Source organism: Anolis carolinensis, chromosome 4, assembly GCF_035594765.1.
Source record: "Anolis carolinensis isolate JA03-04 chromosome 4, rAnoCar3.1.pri, whole genome shotgun sequence".
In the NCBI taxonomy this organism is placed as follows: domain Eukaryota; kingdom Metazoa; phylum Chordata; class Lepidosauria; order Squamata; family Dactyloidae; genus Anolis; species Anolis carolinensis.
This window is the reverse complement of record NC_085844.1, coordinates 184,466,079-184,483,568: the sequence shown is the minus strand read 5'-3', so window position 1 is coordinate 184,483,568 and position 17,490 is coordinate 184,466,079. Positions and strand designations below refer to the sequence as shown.

Here is a 17,490-nt window from a genome sequence, read left to right as displayed (position 1 = left end):
ATCTGGATTATATGGCAGTGTAAAGGGGGTTTGAATCTACATTACCATATAATATAGTTAAAAACAGATACTCTGGATTTTATATGGCAGTGTAGAAGGGAACTCAGGCCCCTTCCACACAGCTGTATAAAATTAACATTGAACTGGCAGTGTGGACTCAGATAACCAATTAAAAGCAGATATTGTGGATTTTCCTCCTTGATATTCTGGGTTATATGGCTGTGTAGAAGGGCCCTCACTCCCATTCCATTCACAATCCACTCTAACAGCTGCATTTTACTTTATCTCTGGGAGAGGGTGCAATCTACAGTACACTATAAAATTAATGCAGTTCAAAATTACTTTAATAGCTATGGCTCAATGCTTTGGAATCCTGGGAGCAGTAGTTTTACAAAGTCTTTAGCCTTCTCTGCCAAAGAGTGCTGATAACTTACTAAACTTTGATAGCACTGAGCCACAGCAGTAAAAATATCAAACTGCATTAATTCTATAATGTAAAGAATGATGCGCCCAGGGTGTACTGAATAGTCCACATTATATTTATTTATTTTATTTATTTATTTTACATTATTGTATCCCGCCCTTCTCACCCGGAAGGGGACTCAGGGTGGCCTGACAGCAGACAGCAATTCAATGCCAATACATACAGTAGAGTCTCGCTTATCCAACATAAATGGGCCGGCAGAACGTTGGATAAGCGAATATGTTGGATAATAAGGAGAGATTAAGGAAAAGCCTATTAAACATCAAATTAGGTTATGATTTTACAAATTAAGCACCAAAACATCATGTTATACAACAAATTTGACAGAAAAAGTAGTTCAATACGCAGTAATGCTATGATGTAATTACTGTATTTACGAATTTAGCACCAAAATATCACGATATATTGAAAACATTGACTACAAAAATGCGTTGGATAATCCAGAACGTTGGATAAGCGAGTGTTGGATAAGTGAGATTCTACTGTATAAATATAAAAATTAACAGATACAATTAAAATCCATGTGATTGCCTTTGGGAAACAATTTAAAGGCACACAACAATAAAAAGAAGAGAGCACAAGGACAATATTTTACCCACATATAAGTTAATTGTGTGTTGGCACCATATACATACATATTAGTATCTGCCGAGATTAATTGTCGCAGTATCCTGTATATGAATTCTACATGTGCCTGTACACCATTGGTTCTCAACCTGTGGGTCCCCAGGTGTTTTGGCCTACAACTCCCAGAATTCCCAGCCAGTTTACCAGCTGTTAGGATTTTTGTGAGTTGAAAACATCTGGGGACCCACAGGTTGAGAACCACTGCTGTAGACCCTAAAGTCACCTTCTACAAATAGGTTTGCTTACACATGTACAGTACTATCTGTGTGGCCTGCTGCCCAGTTCATTTTCCTTATCTTTAATGAGGAGAACCATCATTTATCTTATCTGTTATCCGCTTGGCAGCGAACGTCATTGAACTAGGATGAGATAAAAGACTTAATGTCCAGGTTTCATGCTGTCACAGATGCAAACGATGATGAGTCCTGTCATCATACACAGAGCATAAAGAGGCAAGGTATAATATGGGAAAAATATTGTTTAACAGATTTCACTATGATATACAACCCCCTTCCTTCAACAATTGAAGTGGACTGAAAGGAACACAAAAACTTTTCAGCAAGTCTGAGTGCTTTCTAACAAGTTTACTGTTTGTATAAAGGTAAAGGTATTCCCTTGATATTAAGTCTAGTCGTGTCTAATTCTGGGGGGGTGCTCATCTCCATTTCTCACCCGAAGAACTGGCATTGTCCATAGACGCTTACAAGGTGTGTGTGTGTGTGTGAATACATACACATAAATACATATATATATATACACAGTAGATTCTAAGGGCCCTTCCACATATAACCCAGAATATCAAGGCAGATAATCCATAATATCTGCTTTGAACTGGGTTATGTGAGTTCACAATGCCATATAATCCAGTTCAATGTGGATTTTATACAGCTGTGTGAAAGTGGCATCAATTAACTAGAACTCAATCAACCAGCAAAACATTAGAAGAAATAATAAAATATATACTTTAAATAAAAAGCTGGTTTTCATAAAACAGTAAAACCATGTTTTATTTTTATTTCGTGTCAAAAGCATTACATAAATAGATAAGTTTAAAACTCGTAAAATAAAGAGATCACAAGCTGCTAAATAGTTTTAGACCAATCTTAATTGTGTTACGTTAAGTTTGTCTTAATTTGATTTTAATTGCTGTATTTCCCTATTAATATCAAGCCAATACAGAGTTTATTATATGATATAATATGCAGTATAGTATTAGTTAGGTCTGTTTTCAAAAGCATCTCTCAAGCAACCAAAAACTAAATTTACGCACCATCTACCAATCTCAATGGAGAGAGCTTACTGCATATACATTTTGTATGATTCTCATTTCATTCTCCATTACTTCTGTTGTTTCATTACGTGAGTCCTCCACACCTGTTTCCTAAACTATCACATCTTCATGACTTTGCTCTTTCAATACTGATTGAGATCAGTTGCAGAGCTATTCCAGTGCAATGTTTATAACCACATTCCCTGTTCCTTGGTAACAGCAAAGAGTTATAACTTGCAGCATTAATCATGCCGGTGTCTAAAAGCAACCGCTACTGCAATAAAACAACAGTGTTTCTATGTAGCTGCATCTACATCAAGAATAGGCAAACTTCAGCCCTCTAGGTGTTTTGGATTTCAACTCCCACAATTCCTAACAGCTTACCGGGTGGAAGAAATAACTTTTCTCTGTTGGAGGCAAGTGAGAATGTTGCAATTGATCACCTTGATTAGCATTGAATAGCCTTGCAGCTTCAAAGCTTGGCTGCTTTCTGCCTGGGAGAATCCTTTGTTGGGAGGTGATTAGCTGGCCCTTGTTGTTTCTTGTCTAACAACCACCATGTCAGACTACACAGAGAAGCCACTGAAATCCACAAGAACGTGGACAATTTCAACAGAAAGGAGGAAAACATTAAAATGAACAAAATCTGGCTATCAGTATTAAAAAAAACCTCTAAAATCAGGACAGTAAATAAAGAACAACACTCTGAAATCAGGTGAATTCAAGACAGGAAACAATCAGGGCCAGCTAACACATCTCAACAAAGGATTCCCCCAGGCAGGAAGCAGCCAGACTTTGAAGTTGCAAGGTTATTCAATGCTAATGAAGGTGATCAATTGCAACATTCACATTTGTCTGTTGGAGTTCTTTCTCCCACCCTTAACATTCCACAGATAGATAAACCTCCCTTGCCTAGTTTTCAACAGACCTCACAACCTCTGAGGATGCCTGCCATAGATGTGGGCGAAACGTCAGGAGATAATGCTTCTGGAACATGGCCATAGAGTGTGGAAAACTCACAGCAACCCATTCATTCATTCATTCATTGATCACTTGCAACATCCCATTGGTTCCCAATTTATACATTTTGGACTTCAACTCCCAGCATGCCATATCATTGGCCATCCTGGTAAAGGCTTCTGGGAGTCGAAGTCCAAAGCTTGACAAAGGCTCATCATCCAGTCGCATCCTCGCTAATGAGCCAAAGTGCCTCCTTAAAGTGCAAAGTCATGCTGGCGCTGCAGCTCCTCCAAGAAGGAGGGGGCGGGGCCAATGAGCGGCTTCTTTCGTCTTCTTCTCCTTCTCGCGAGATTCTCCAGGCTATAAAAAGGAAGGCGAGCCCGCGCTAGAAAGAGTGCTTTGTCGGGAGTCTCTTTGTCGCTGGAGGTTCGAAGTGTGTTGCTGAGATTCCAGGTAAATATCCATGGATGCTCAACTTGATTCTAGGGATGTCAGAATTCGTTTGCATGTTTTGGGGTGGATGGTGGTCACATTGAAGCAAAAATATGTTCGGTAATAGTTTTGTTTAGTAATTTAACCATTTCCCTCCATTTTTGGAGCAGACAGGTGATAGGTGCATTTCAGTCTAGGCCAGTTCTCTGTATTTGATGCTGCACCAAGTAGAGTGGAAGAAGCTTAATAATAATAATACAAATAGGGAAATTGTTGTTATTATTTTAATAGTTGAAATTATTATTTTCTTGTTATTGATGCAAAATTGGGACTTAGTCCCCTGATATTCCCATGCAACTCATTTGTTTGCCTTTGAGTATATTTTAAGAAATTCCTTTTCTGCTCCTTTTGAGATGAACCAGAACAAAGCAATTCAAAAGTTGGAAGCTTTGCCTACAGGGTGCATCTATACCAGGCATGGGTAAACTTCAGCCCTCTGGGTGTTTGGACTTAAACTCCCACAATTCCTGGCCTTAGGCCCATTCCTTTCCCCCCTCAGCTGCTTAAGCTGCAGGGCCAAAGTTTGCCCGTGCCTGATCTACACTGTAGAATTAATGCAGCTTGACACCACTTTAACTGTCATTGCTCAATGCTGTAGGATCCTGGGAGTTGGAGTTTTACTGGGCCATCAGCCTTCCCTGACACTACAACTCCCAGTAGTCCATAGCTATGAGCCATGGCGATTACAGCAGTGTCAGACTGCTTTAATTCTACTGTAGTGATTGAGGTTACTGAATTAAGACACACCTCAAAAGGTTGCTTTTTTTCTTTTCTGAGCATGGTTTCCTGCTGGATTAAAGCACCAAGAAAGCTCAGTGATGTATTCTAATTGCTGCGACTTAAGAAAGCTTAATTTTTCTTGGCAAAAGAGAAGTCAAATTGTTTAAAGCAGAGATGGAGAATCTGTGGCTTCCGATGATCCGCTTTCTGCCTTCTGGATTTAGCACTGTAGATGCCTCTGGGTGGTAGTTTTGCTTTTGGATAAATTAAATGACTTATTAATGACAAAGCAGTGTAAGCCATCTCCATAATTGCTAAAAATGTTGCTGAGGAATATGCTGAGACTTGAGAACAAATATGTTGCAAAATCCGTGAGCAGGTTGAGATGGAGATTTATTGAACAAACTTCCTCCTCCGAGTTTCACATCATTGCGTAATGGAAAACTAAAGCTGAGATACTTTTGAGTAGATGCACTTCCACTATACTGAATTAACCCAACACCAGGGACTTTTCTGCAATAAATAGAGTCAGAGGTTCTTGTATCTGGTTTTAGGTTGGCTTCCATTATAGTCACCAGTTAGAGTAGACCCATTCAGTCAGTTGTTACTTGGAGAGTTGGCACATAGATAAATCCTATGGCTTCTGTGGGTATGATAGGACTAAAACTAGATTTAGGCTTTACTTGGGTATCCATATTTTGCACTGTAGGATTTGACTGGTTTATATATATAGTAATTGTTTTTTTGTTTTCAAAACTAGTAGGCTTATGGAAAACAGCTCTTGCTGTAATTCATTGGCACTGAAATGTCTTGAGATATTGAATATGTATGCAACGGTTATATAAATTGTAATTGTAACATGGTTGAACTAGAGCCATGCTGCATTACAGGTGTCAGAATAATTTTTCCACCAATAAATTCTACATTTTTAACATTTTTAGAGTTTTTCCAAGTATCAGTGTAGTGTCTTTCTTTGCCAAGATAGAAACATTTAGTTTTAGCTTTTGAGTACCAAAAGTGCACATTACAATTCGGAGAAAAAAATGCAATCCTTTGAAGTGTGGTTTAATTCAATAACCCCAATCCCTGTGTGTATATAGAGTAGAATTAATGCAGTTTGACACCACTTTAACTGCCATGGCTAGAGGCTATGGAATCCTGGAAGTTGTAGTTTGGTGTGGCCCCAGCACTCTCTGGAATGAAATGCTATGGGATCTCAGGATCCCATAGCATTTAGACATAGCAATCTTGTTAAAGCAACACTTAGCTGGAGTATGTAATGTATGTGGAATGCCAAGCTTTGAATGGCAGTTTCTTTTTGTTTTTAAAGAAGTAATTTTGGGAGGAGGGCCAAGTATTGCACCAGTGCTGTAGATTATAAAGGATAAAACACAGCTTGCTTGTTCCTTCTTTATTACTGACGGAAGTTGTATAATAGAAATATTCAGCAAAGGTGTGCTTGGAAAATTCAGTGTTATTTAACTTCCACCTTTGAGTAAAGTGGATCTGGGATTAAGTGGGGAAAATGGAAGGAAAAAGGAAGAGAGGGCAACCAAGGGCAAGATGGATGGACGGTATCCTTGAAGTGACTGGCTTGACCTTGAAGGAACGGGGGCGGTGACGGCCGACAGGGAGCTCTGGTGTGGACTGGTCCATGAAGAGTCTGAGACGACTAAACGACTGAGCAGCAGCAGCATTTAAGTATATAGTTGCACATAGTGAAAGTTTGCCTTAAGTCAGCGTAAAGAATGAAGTAATTATTATAGTTTGAATAATTTAAATACAAATGCATTTTTTAAAAATGCGTCTCAAACAGTATTTCAAAGTGAGGCCATGAAATCAACATAAGTAAAATATATGCAAACTTGCAACTGCAAATCATTTAGGTATTTTAAATGTTAAATAACCTTTTCAATGCCAGCAGAATTTTCTGGGTTGGGCTGGGTGAGGTAAACTTAAAGTCATAGAGCTTAACAAATTGCACCTCTCTTTAGTTTCTATCAAGATGTCGTCAGGAAAGGCTTACATTGGGAAACCAGCTCCAGACTTCAAGGCCACCGCAGTGATGCCTGATGGGCAGTTCAAAGACATCAAACTCTCTGACTACAAAGGTATATCAAATGAAGCATACTGGTTATGTGGAGTGAAACGGAGGTAGTGACAACAGAAAAATAATGCACACGTGTAATGTGTTCATAGTCCACAATTTCTCTCATCTTGGGCTATATAAAGCAGTGGGTCTCCAGGTGTTTTGTCCTACAACTTCCAGAAATCCCAGCCAGTTTACCAGCTGTTTGGATTCCTGGGAGTTGAAGGCAAAACATCTGGGGGCCCACAGGTTCAGAACCATTGATCTACAGGATCTTCTCTATTATGTGCTCAAGATGATAAAACAGATCTGCAAGTATAATCTCTAATGGGCAGTATTAGAGTGCTTGCCGTATGACATATAACACCTTTAGCAGTCTGAAATTGGGAAGTTCCTTTTTTTACATAAGTTTCCAATAATTCCCAATTAGGATGGTCACCTGTCATGGGGTTTGGGAGGTGAGGGCCTCCAAAACCTTTCCAAGCTCTGAAGTGCAACATAATCAAAATCATGAACAATACTAGCCAAATGTTAATTAGATCAAGATAGTTTTTAATTTCTATAAAGTTGACAATTCTATTATTGGAAATTAATCCCCAAGGGTTATTGTTCCATCTTAATGTCTGAAATGTCAGGATTTTGCAACATGCTTCAGCGCTAACCAACTTATTTGCACACTCATTAGCACTTGGAGAAAAGATGCAGGATATATTTCACCAAGAGTCCTTTTGTTTCTTGCTTATTATACTTTTGTCTTTTTTCATATTTAAGTCCTCTCTATACCAGGAATAGTTTTAGTCTTTTTATTGTCTGTCTTTTCCTTGCTACAATATTTACTTTCATTCTCATAGTTTAATTTGGCAGTAAACACAATGTTTTAATGCAAAACAATGTGTGAGTTGGAAGGGACCAGAAAGTCCAGCTTATCCAACCCTTTGTCATACAGAAATACACAACTAAAGCTGTCCTGAAAGAGCCAACCTCTCTTTTTGTTTCCTCTCAGGGAAATACGTTGTGTTTTTTTTCTATCCACTTGACTTCACCTTTGTGTGCCCAACTGAAATTGTTGCGTTCAGTGAAAGGTCTGACGATTTCAGGAAGATCAACTGTGAAGTAATCGGCGCTTCTGTTGATTCTCATTTCTGCCATCTTGCCTGGTAAGAACTTCTGAGATGCATATAATGATGGGCCATAGATAGGCAGGCAGTAACCAACAAAATTACTTGGCTGTCTCACTTTTTTCCTAGTAGCACATAAGATGGTTGGCCAGAGATATTTTACTTGGGTTTGGGTTACTATAGACAACTCCTTTCTCTTTGTATCTTACCAGCTGCCATACTTGAAAGCATAAGGTCTAAAGTTTAATTGGCATGCTCTGCCAGGTTTCAATTCTATGTGTCATTTCAAATTGTACATTCACTATTATATCATGGATTATAAAACTCTTATTGGTTACTGAACCTGGATATTAAAAGTACATTATGGGACAGCTTGGAATTTGCCCCTATACCTTTCTACTACAATGAATTAAGACTTGTTAGTGGTTGAAACTAGAGATAGTAGCCGTGAGCCACTTCTGCAATGAATAGTACAGTTTAATTAACACTGCTACAGCATGCTTGGGACCTAAAGTATTTTGTATTTCATATTTTTAAATTTTGTAATACTTTTATTTGCACATGCATATATGTCTCTGGCTGTTCACCAAACTTCAGTTGCCTTATATCTTGTTTGAGACATGAGGCTAGACAGGACTGAGAATCTGGAATGATAGGAGGTGAGAATTTGAAACCAAGCACTACACTTCAATTTCTGCCATTTCAAAGATCCTCAGTCTCTTCAGCCTTGTGTGGCTCAACTTGTGTTTGCATATTAATATAAGAAAATGTTCATTGATACGGATTGTACTGCAGTTGACCAAGACATTTCAAAATGTTTCAGTGACTTCTACTTGGAGTCTAAAAATGCTGTGTTCTTTCTTGAAATGCATCTCTTTGTTATAGGGTTAACACACCTAAGAAGCAGGGTGGATTAGGCACTATGCGCATCCCCTTGGTGTCTGACACAAACCGTACAATTGCTAAAGACTATGGGGTGCTAAAAGAAGATGAAGGCATTTCTTACAGGTAAGGCTATTGCTGCACTCCCCCAATATTCTGGTGCATTTCTGAGAAGCAGCCTGTAATACATAACAAAGGAATATGAGTTGATTTTCCATGAATGAAGGCTGTGAAGAAATTAGGGGGGAATTATTTTAACTGGTTTGAGACATGAGACATGAAACATGAGCAGGAATGTCTTTTTCAGTTCCCTTACAATCTTTTTTCTGAACTGTTGCAAATTACAATTAGCTTGCATTTCTCAGTTTCCCGGTTAACTTCTGGCATTCTTTCATTCATGCGTTAGCAAGGAGAGGGAAAGGGAATGTGTGGGCATCCTAGATTAATTTGTGTCTGTAATCTTACCAAAGGTGGTATTAATATTCATGATACATTCATGGTTTCAGGTAAACATGGAATTGGAACAGTAAATTACTCTAAAGGTGTGCATTATCCAAAGTCTCTTCTGACTCTTACACCAGATGGAATCTGTTTTAAACTTAATTTTTTGTGTTCCGTGTGTTGCTGAACAAAAGACCTTTGTTCCTTGACTTGCATGTGCTGAGATTATTGGGATTTTTTTCTTGGTACCGGTAGAAAAACCTGTTGAGCCAGTATGGTGAAATGACAAAGAAACTGAACTTTGGATCAGGAAGTCCTTGTATGAATCTTCCCTCTGCCATTATGTTGCTAGGTCTCCTTGAATGAGCCACTCTGTCAGCTAAATACATTTGCAAAAATGGCGGATAATATTAACAGATTTGATGTACAGTAGTCAGTTTAACTGTATAATTCATGTCAAGCAATCTGAACATGTGGAAGTACAGTATATAGTAAAAATGTTTAATATAGTAAAGTTTTCTAAAATGTGCAAATGATTCTGCAAATATTAGTCAAATGGTACCTAAGACTTTAGATGGTGAAAAATAAAACAAACTGGTATGTTGTACTGAATTCTGCTTAGAATCTTGCTTTCTAGCCAGATACCTTTAAATTATTTTCAGGGAACAAATCGATGGCACATGATTGTTGGGGAGCAAAGATTTTGGAGTATATCAGCTGTTGATGGGCCGAAACTAACAAAATGAAGTTCAACAGGGACAAATGCAAAATACTTCACTTCGGCAGAAAAAATGGAAATCAAAGATACAGAATGGGGGACGCCTGGCTTGACAGCAGTGTGTGCGAAAAAGATCTTGGAGTCCTCGTGGACAACAAGTTAAACATGAGCCTACAATGTGATGCGGCAGCTAAAAAAGCCAATGGGATTTTGGCCTGTATCAATAGGGGAATAGCGTCTAGATCCAGGGAAGTCATGCTCCCCCTCTATTCTGCCTTGGTCAGACCACACCTGGAATACTGTGTCCAGTTTTGGGCACCGCAGATGAAGGGAGATGCTGATAAGCTGGAAAGCGTCCAGAGGAGGGCAACTAAAATGATTAAGGGTCTGGAGAACAAGCCCTATGAGGAGAGGCTTAAAGAGCTGGGCATGTTTAGCCTGCAGAAGAGAAGGCTGAGAGGAGACATGATAGCCATGTACAAATATGTGAGGGGAAGTCATAGGGAGGAGGGAGCAAGCTTATTTTCTGCTGCCCTGCAGACTAGGACACGGAACAATGGCTTCAAACTACAGGAAAGGAGATTCCACCTGAACATCAGGAAGAACTTCCTCACTGTGAGGGCTGTTCGGCAGTGGAACTCTCTCCCCCGGAATGTGGTGGAGGCACCTTCTTTGGAAGCTTTTAAGCAGAGGCTGGATGGCCATCTGTCGGGGGTGCTTTGAATGCGATTTCCTGCTTCTTAGCGGGGGGTTGGACTAGATGGCCCTTGAGGTCTCTTCCAACTCTACTATTCTATGATTCTATGATTCTAAAATTAAAAGCTATGGAAGCAAATAAGAGACAAAGGCATACTTGCAATTGTGTTCACTTCCCCTTGAAGTCATTCTGCTTTCTATTCCACATTTTCACATTAAATGCCAAGTGTATTGGAAAATCTACTTTTGGCACCAGTTGAAGCTTAACCTCTGCCCTTCCAAATGTTGTAAGTAAGCTATAAATATTTAAACCAGAGCAGTTTAGGATATGAATTGTAAAGAAGATACATGGCAAGAAGCTTTCCATTTCTTTTGCTCCATCAGGCTATATTCTGTAATTTTTTCTAGTAACAAATGCAAAAATCTGTTTGTTTGCAACTTGTGTTATTTCTGTTTAAGGGGCCTCTTTATAATAGATGAGAAGGGGATTTTGCGCCAGATTACGATCAATGATCTGCCTGTTGGTCGCTCTGTTGATGAAACACTCCGGCTAGTTCAAGCTTTTCAGTTTACAGACAAACATGGAGAAGGTAATGTTTTTGTGATTTGTGCTTATCTGACTTATTAAAGGGAAACTTTCTCAAGGAAAAGGAAGTGTTAAATTCTAACAATAGAATTGTATCTTTTGTCTACAGAAAGTATACAATTGTTAAAAATGCCAAGATGCAAGAACTGTAGTTCCTTGCAGCACTTTGCAATATAGACTAAAAGCATTGCCAGGTATCATCATTGTTAGTTTCTATGGGATAGCATGTCAAATAGCAGTGCAACAATACTTCTTCCAGCAGATTGATTTGAGAGTCATTGGAGGAAAAGGAGCCAAATACAGTGTTCCCTCACTTATTGCGGGAGTTAGGTTCCAGGACTACCCACAATAAGTGAAAATCCACGAAGTATGGACACTATATTTTAATATTTATACATTATTTTGGTAGTTATACACTATTTTAAGTCTTTATCAACCAATTGTGTGTTGATAAATTGCCTCCTTCTCCTGCTATTGTCGCTTGAGCTCCTTTTCTCTCCCTTTGGCTTCTCCTTCCTTAGGCTGTAAATTGTAATTTTTATGATTTATAATAGTCTTTTAGACTTTATTGAAAAACCACGAAACAGTGAATCCGCGAAAAGTGAACCGTGAAGTAGTGAGGGAACACTATATATCAACAGCATCCTCGTAATTTGGAATATGTGATTGCAGTCTCCTAAATATGTGGCTGCTGTTCATTTACGTTGAAAAAAGAGGAGTGTTGCATTCAGAGTTTCTTGGTGCTCCCGACATGGCTGTATATGGTGCCTTTTCAAGCCTTCCTGCAATCAGGCCCGGCCCAACACGGCATGCTGACCACGCCCCCGTGTTGGGCGCCACCTTCCCAGGGGCGCTATTGAGCCCCTGGGAGGCGGGGCCACACCTGGCGGAGGCGGGGCCGCATCACACGGGGGGTGGGGATGCGGGAGGCGGGGCCATGTCTGGCCCTGCCTCCCACGCCGCCCGCGCCCTGGCCCCGCCTCCCACGGCGCCCGTGCCACAGGAGGCGTGGCCGCCCGGCGCGGGAGGCAGGGTTAGTCCTGGCCGCGCCTCCTGCGGCGCGGGGGAGGGGGCGCAAAAAAACTTTTTGCGTACCCCTTTAAATTTTCTTGGGCCAGTCCTGCCTGCAATATACATTTTTTCCCTCCCTCCCCCATTTGACCAGTAGTACATAGATGTAAATCAAGGATGCGCAAAACATGTCTCTTGCCATTCCCTATAATGATAAGACTCATGAGAGCTGTAGTCCATTGTCATTTTTGGTCATACAGTAGAGTCTCGCTTATCAGACATTCTGGATTATCCAATGTAGTCAGCCTTTTAGTAATCAGTGTTTTTATAGTCAATGTTTTCAATACATTGCAATGTTTTGATGCTAAATTCATAAATATAGTAATTACTACATAATGTTACAGTATACTGAACTACTTTTTCTGTCAATTTGTTGTAAAACATGTTTTGGTGCTTAATTTGTAAAATCATAACGTAATTTGATGTTTAATAGGCATTTCTTTAATCTCTCATTATCCAACATTTTCGCTTATCCAACATTTATGTTGGATAAGTGAAACTCTACTGTATTTACATGTCCCTGGACTAAATTCAACTTCATGTTCAGGTAAAGCCAGGAGTAAGAGAGTCCAACAAACAAAGAGAGTCTTGGTTTTTAGGCCTGTTCTTGGAATTTTTTGGGACGCTGATTCAGAACATTACATTGGCTAGACTGCATCAGTGCTAGTTTCTCAGATATGGTAATCGTGGTTTCTTAGGTGTGAGCAGATGAAGACTGGTATTTTCTGTATCTCAACTGAAAGCTGATAGGGGAAAACTTGTTCCATTTTTGGAATTAGCAGGTCAAATATATCCAGAAACAGGCCTGACATTTGAGGCACCAAATGTATGTTGACCAATGTAATCAAATTTGCCAAAGTGAAACCTACAAATGTGGAATCCTAATGGTATTTTGTTTTTGCCTATTTTCTTGCTTCCTTGTCTCCTCTTTTTTGGAGTAATCCAAGTGGAAGGAGAGATGGCTGTACTGAAATAATATCAGGCCATCTAATGTTCCACGAATGTTGTAACTGAGTACCCTGTTTCCCCGAAAATAAGACAGACTCTTATATTAATTTTTGCTCCCAAAGATGCACTAGGTCTTATTTTCAGGGGATGTCTTATTTTTCCATGAAGAAGAATTCACATTTATTGTTGAACAACAAAATGAACATTTATTATATACTGTAAAGTAGTTGTCATCACAAACCAGCATAACCAGACAAACTATGAATCCTATCAAGAATTTCTTGTTACTACCATTATTTACATGTACAACAATCTATGGTACCTCTTGCAATTTAGGTTTCACAAGGTTTCCACGCTGATTTCTCTCTATTCTAGTTTCAATGTAGTCATGAATGATGAATAATATACTATAATAATAATATGATAATATAATAATAATATAATGATATACAATATATTAATGAGATAATATAATATAGGATATAATAATAACAGAATATGATAATATGGTATTAATAGGATAATATAATAATGGGATATAATAACAGAATAGCATAATAATATAATAATAGGATAATATAATAGAATAATAGAATGGAATAGAATGATATAAAATATATTAATAGGGTAATATAAAATGGAATTTAATAATAACAGAATAATAATAATATGAAAATATAATAGAATAATAATATAATGATAATAATAATAGAAAAATATAATATAATGATTTAAAATATATTAATGGGATAATATAATAATAGTAACAGAATATGATGATAATAATATGGTAATAGAATAATAGTATAAAATAATCAGTTTCATGGCATAGGATAGGAATAAGGATGAGAGGAGAATCCCAATGCTGCTTTAGCCCTGCAGCCATGCTTCCCAATGGAACTCTGCTGCAGCCTTAGTTGCTAGGTCTTACTTTCAGGGGAGGCCTTATATTTGGCAATCCCCCCCAAACCCCTGCTAGGTCTTATTCTTTGGGGAGGTCTTATTTTCGGGGAAACACGGTAGTTTCCCAGCTATAATCAAACAGATAACGTAACTGTCTGCAGATCCAAGTCATCTCATAGAAAATAGTTTTTCACATTCTGTTACTTAACCTGCACTCCTTATAACTAAAATGTAATGTTATCTCTACAGTGTGTCCTGCTGGCTGGCAACCTGGTTCTGACACAATCAAGCCTGATGTCATGCAGAGTAAAGAGTACTTCTCCAAGCATAAATAAATGTTATACATCGTGTTTTGTATGAGAAAACATTTTCTGTAACAAGACCAAAAGCAGAATTGTATTTACCCTTCTCTTATTTAAAGAGTTACTATATTGTGAGCTAATTGGCTTATCAGTGCTGTTCATAAACCATTTATTCTAGATCAGTCCAGTTGACTCTACAGTGGTGGTTTCTGGAGAATATGGATTATGCCTTTGAAGCCTGTTAGCAGTAGTTATAAATGTTAATCAATTATACGTCCTAACCATCTCAACCAGGGTAAAGAACTACTTGTGCTCATGTGAGTAACTACGGACCAATATCATTTAAATGACTGGCTCAGTCATGTGTGTAGAACAAATGGTCTTCTGTTTTGTACTGTCATTAAATTTGTGCAAAAAAAGAAGCTTGTGTCAAAGTTATTGAGTGTTCTCAAACTGAAAAGCAGATGCAACAGCACTTCTGAAATGACGCCAACAATAAAATATTTATTTTGTATTGCAGCTTCTTGTAGGGGGTGGGTGGGGCGGTTAGAGCATGTCTTTTCAGACTAGAAATTATGGCTTCCATATCAGAATACTGGCAGGTAAAAAGTTATTGAACCATTATGTCTGTTTCTGCCTTGTTTTTTTAAAGCAAATGTGAAGAGAAACTAACATTTCCTTGTCAAGAAGAGGAGGGGAATGTGCATATGAGAATTGTTGACCTGTTCAGAATCAGAAAAAGCTTTACCAGACAGTTAAGCTCATAATATGTCACTGCTACTCCATTAAGAAACAATTCCTTGCAAATTTAATTGCACTGCTATTCTTGAACATTATAATAGCATCAGATATCTTGAGAGTCAAGCTAGAATGTATTAAATGTATTAGTAAATTATCATTCGTAAAAGTAGTAGAATGGATGCTGGATGAAAGCCTGAATTAAATTTGGTTGTAGTAATCTTGAGCCTGTGCTCTTTATAAGAAAAAAATGCATTTTCTCTGCCATATTAGTCTTCTGATCTAAAACCACCATTGAAGCACATTTCCCCTGCCTCAGGTAATTGAAATTGAGTTTTTCCTTGAGAGACAATTTGCTTTTATCAGTTGTAATAGATACATATTACTTTTGGTTGCTATTTTTATGAGGATTTAAATTCTAGTGCCCTATTGGGTACCATTTGCATATTGTTGTAAAATCAAGATTAGTGTGTTACATGTGGATTTTGAAAAATTTGGCTTGTGGAAACAAGGATTGGTGTGAGAGCTTCAGTTTCTCCATGATAACTTATAGGAGTGAATTTTCCTTCCGAGGGATAGGATTCTCTCGCTTCCTTCTGTTTCACCCCCATTTGTAATTATGAGTCATTTGTAAGTTGGATGTTAGTAACTCGGGGACTGCCTGTATAACGGGAGTTCAGCATCTATGGAAGGAGCCCCCGTGGCCTAGTGCGTTAAAGCCTTGTGACTTGAAAGTTGGGTTGCTGACCTGAAAGCTGCCAGGTTCAAATCTCACCCGGGGAGAGCGCGGATGAGCTACCAGCTCTATGCGGGGACATGAGAGAAGCCTCCCACAAGGATGGTAAACACATCAAAACATCTGGGCGTCCCCTGGGCAACGTCCTTGCAGACGGCCAGTTCTCTCACACCAGAAGCAACTCGGGTTGTTCCTGACACGGAAAAAAATAAATCATCTATGGAGATTGGAGATGTGGGAGGGGAACCAAATGCTAATGGAGACCAGGGCCCCACTGTGTCTCATTTACAATGCTATGTTGTTGCTACCACGAGGTGTCAGTATGCTATCTTAAACTGGTATTGTCACAAGGAGGGTGCTGTTGGAATCCAGTCATTTTCATTAAAATGTCATATCACTATCATTGTCATATTAAAATGTCACTGAGGATGGTGCAATATCGCTGCCTTGCAGCGTTTTAATGTTTGTATACTTATCAGGTTTAAATTGTTTTGTTTTATAGTATACTTGTTGCTGGCCCTCGTGGCAGAATGTAAGCTGCTCTGAGTCCCCTCGGGGAGAAGGGCGGGGTATAAATGCATGTAATAAATAAATATCCTTTGTCCGTGTAAAGCCACCTGAGCATTGAGAGGCAGGCATAAATTCTTAAATAAAAATAGCTCCATGTACATTCTCAATATTCCTTCAGGGCAAACATTTAACTAAACTTAGAATATAAGTTTTTAGTTTGGGTTGTCATGACATAGGAGCTACCTTAGCTGCCCAAGAAATGTTCCCTGTATCCTAGATGGCTTTGTTTTTTGTAATATCCAACTCTTGTCGAGTTGCAGAGAACTGTAAGAAGGTTGCTCTTGCTTAGGAAAACAAAAAACATTGGCTTGCTGTGAGTTTTCCTGGCTGTATGACCATGTTCCAGAAGCATTCTCTCCTGATGTTTCGCCCACATCTATGGCAGGCATCCTCAGAGGTTGTGAGGTCTGTTGGAAACTAGGCAAGTGGGGTTTATATATCTCTGGAATGTCCAGGGTGGGAGAAAGAACTCTTGTCTCCCTGAGGCAAGTGTGAATGTTGCAATTGGCCGACTTGATTAGCATTGAATAACCTTGCAGCTTCAAAGCCTTGCTGATTCCTGCCTAGGGGAATCCTTTGTTTCCCCCAGCCAGGATTCCCCCAGACCTCACAGCCTCAGAGGATGCCTGCCATAAATGTGGGCTAAACGTCGCGAGAGAATGCTTCTGGAAAATGGTCATACAGCAATCCAGTTGATTCCGGCCATGAAAGCCTTCGACAACACACTTAAAACATTTCCAAATACCATGTGTGGCATCAATTGTGCTTACTGATGTGAAAGGAAAGACTACATTTAGCGTTCCAAGATGCCACTCAAATAGACTAAAGATGGAAAACTAGATTTATTTGTGAATATGAAAGGACACACTGAGCTTTGGGCTCTTCCCAAAAGGATTCAGAACGTAATCCTAATATTTTCCCTCTGATAACTTGTGCTTTTTGTGGGAGGCTCTGCGAACAAGTTTCTTCTGTCATGTTGTGAATGGTGGTGCCTTGTAAATAAAACATGCTCTTAGGACCATGATAGCTGTATATTGTATTACACACTGTACCAGTAAGTTGAATTGAATGCATTGTGTACATGACAATAGGAGCAATTACACCATCCTAATTTTTCTAAATTTTGTATATCTTCAAAA

General features: G+C 38.9%; 1 protein-coding gene across 1 annotated transcript; it reads left to right on the top strand.

Annotated features, from left to right (window-relative positions):
- Window positions 1–3,636: 3,636 nt before the first annotated feature.
- On the top strand, window positions 3,637–14,729 carry prdx1 (peroxiredoxin 1). The gene is made up of 6 exons (XM_003220209.3): window positions 3,637–3,794; window positions 6,548–6,664; window positions 7,646–7,799; window positions 8,646–8,768; window positions 10,957–11,087; window positions 14,255–14,729. Exons 2-6 carry the CDS (start codon window positions 6,559–6,561, stop codon window positions 14,338–14,340), a joined length of 600 nt encoding a protein of 199 aa, XP_003220257.1. The 5' UTR covers window positions 3,637–3,794; window positions 6,548–6,558; the 3' UTR covers window positions 14,341–14,729.
- The last annotated feature ends 2,761 nt before the right edge of the window (window positions 14,730–17,490 follow it).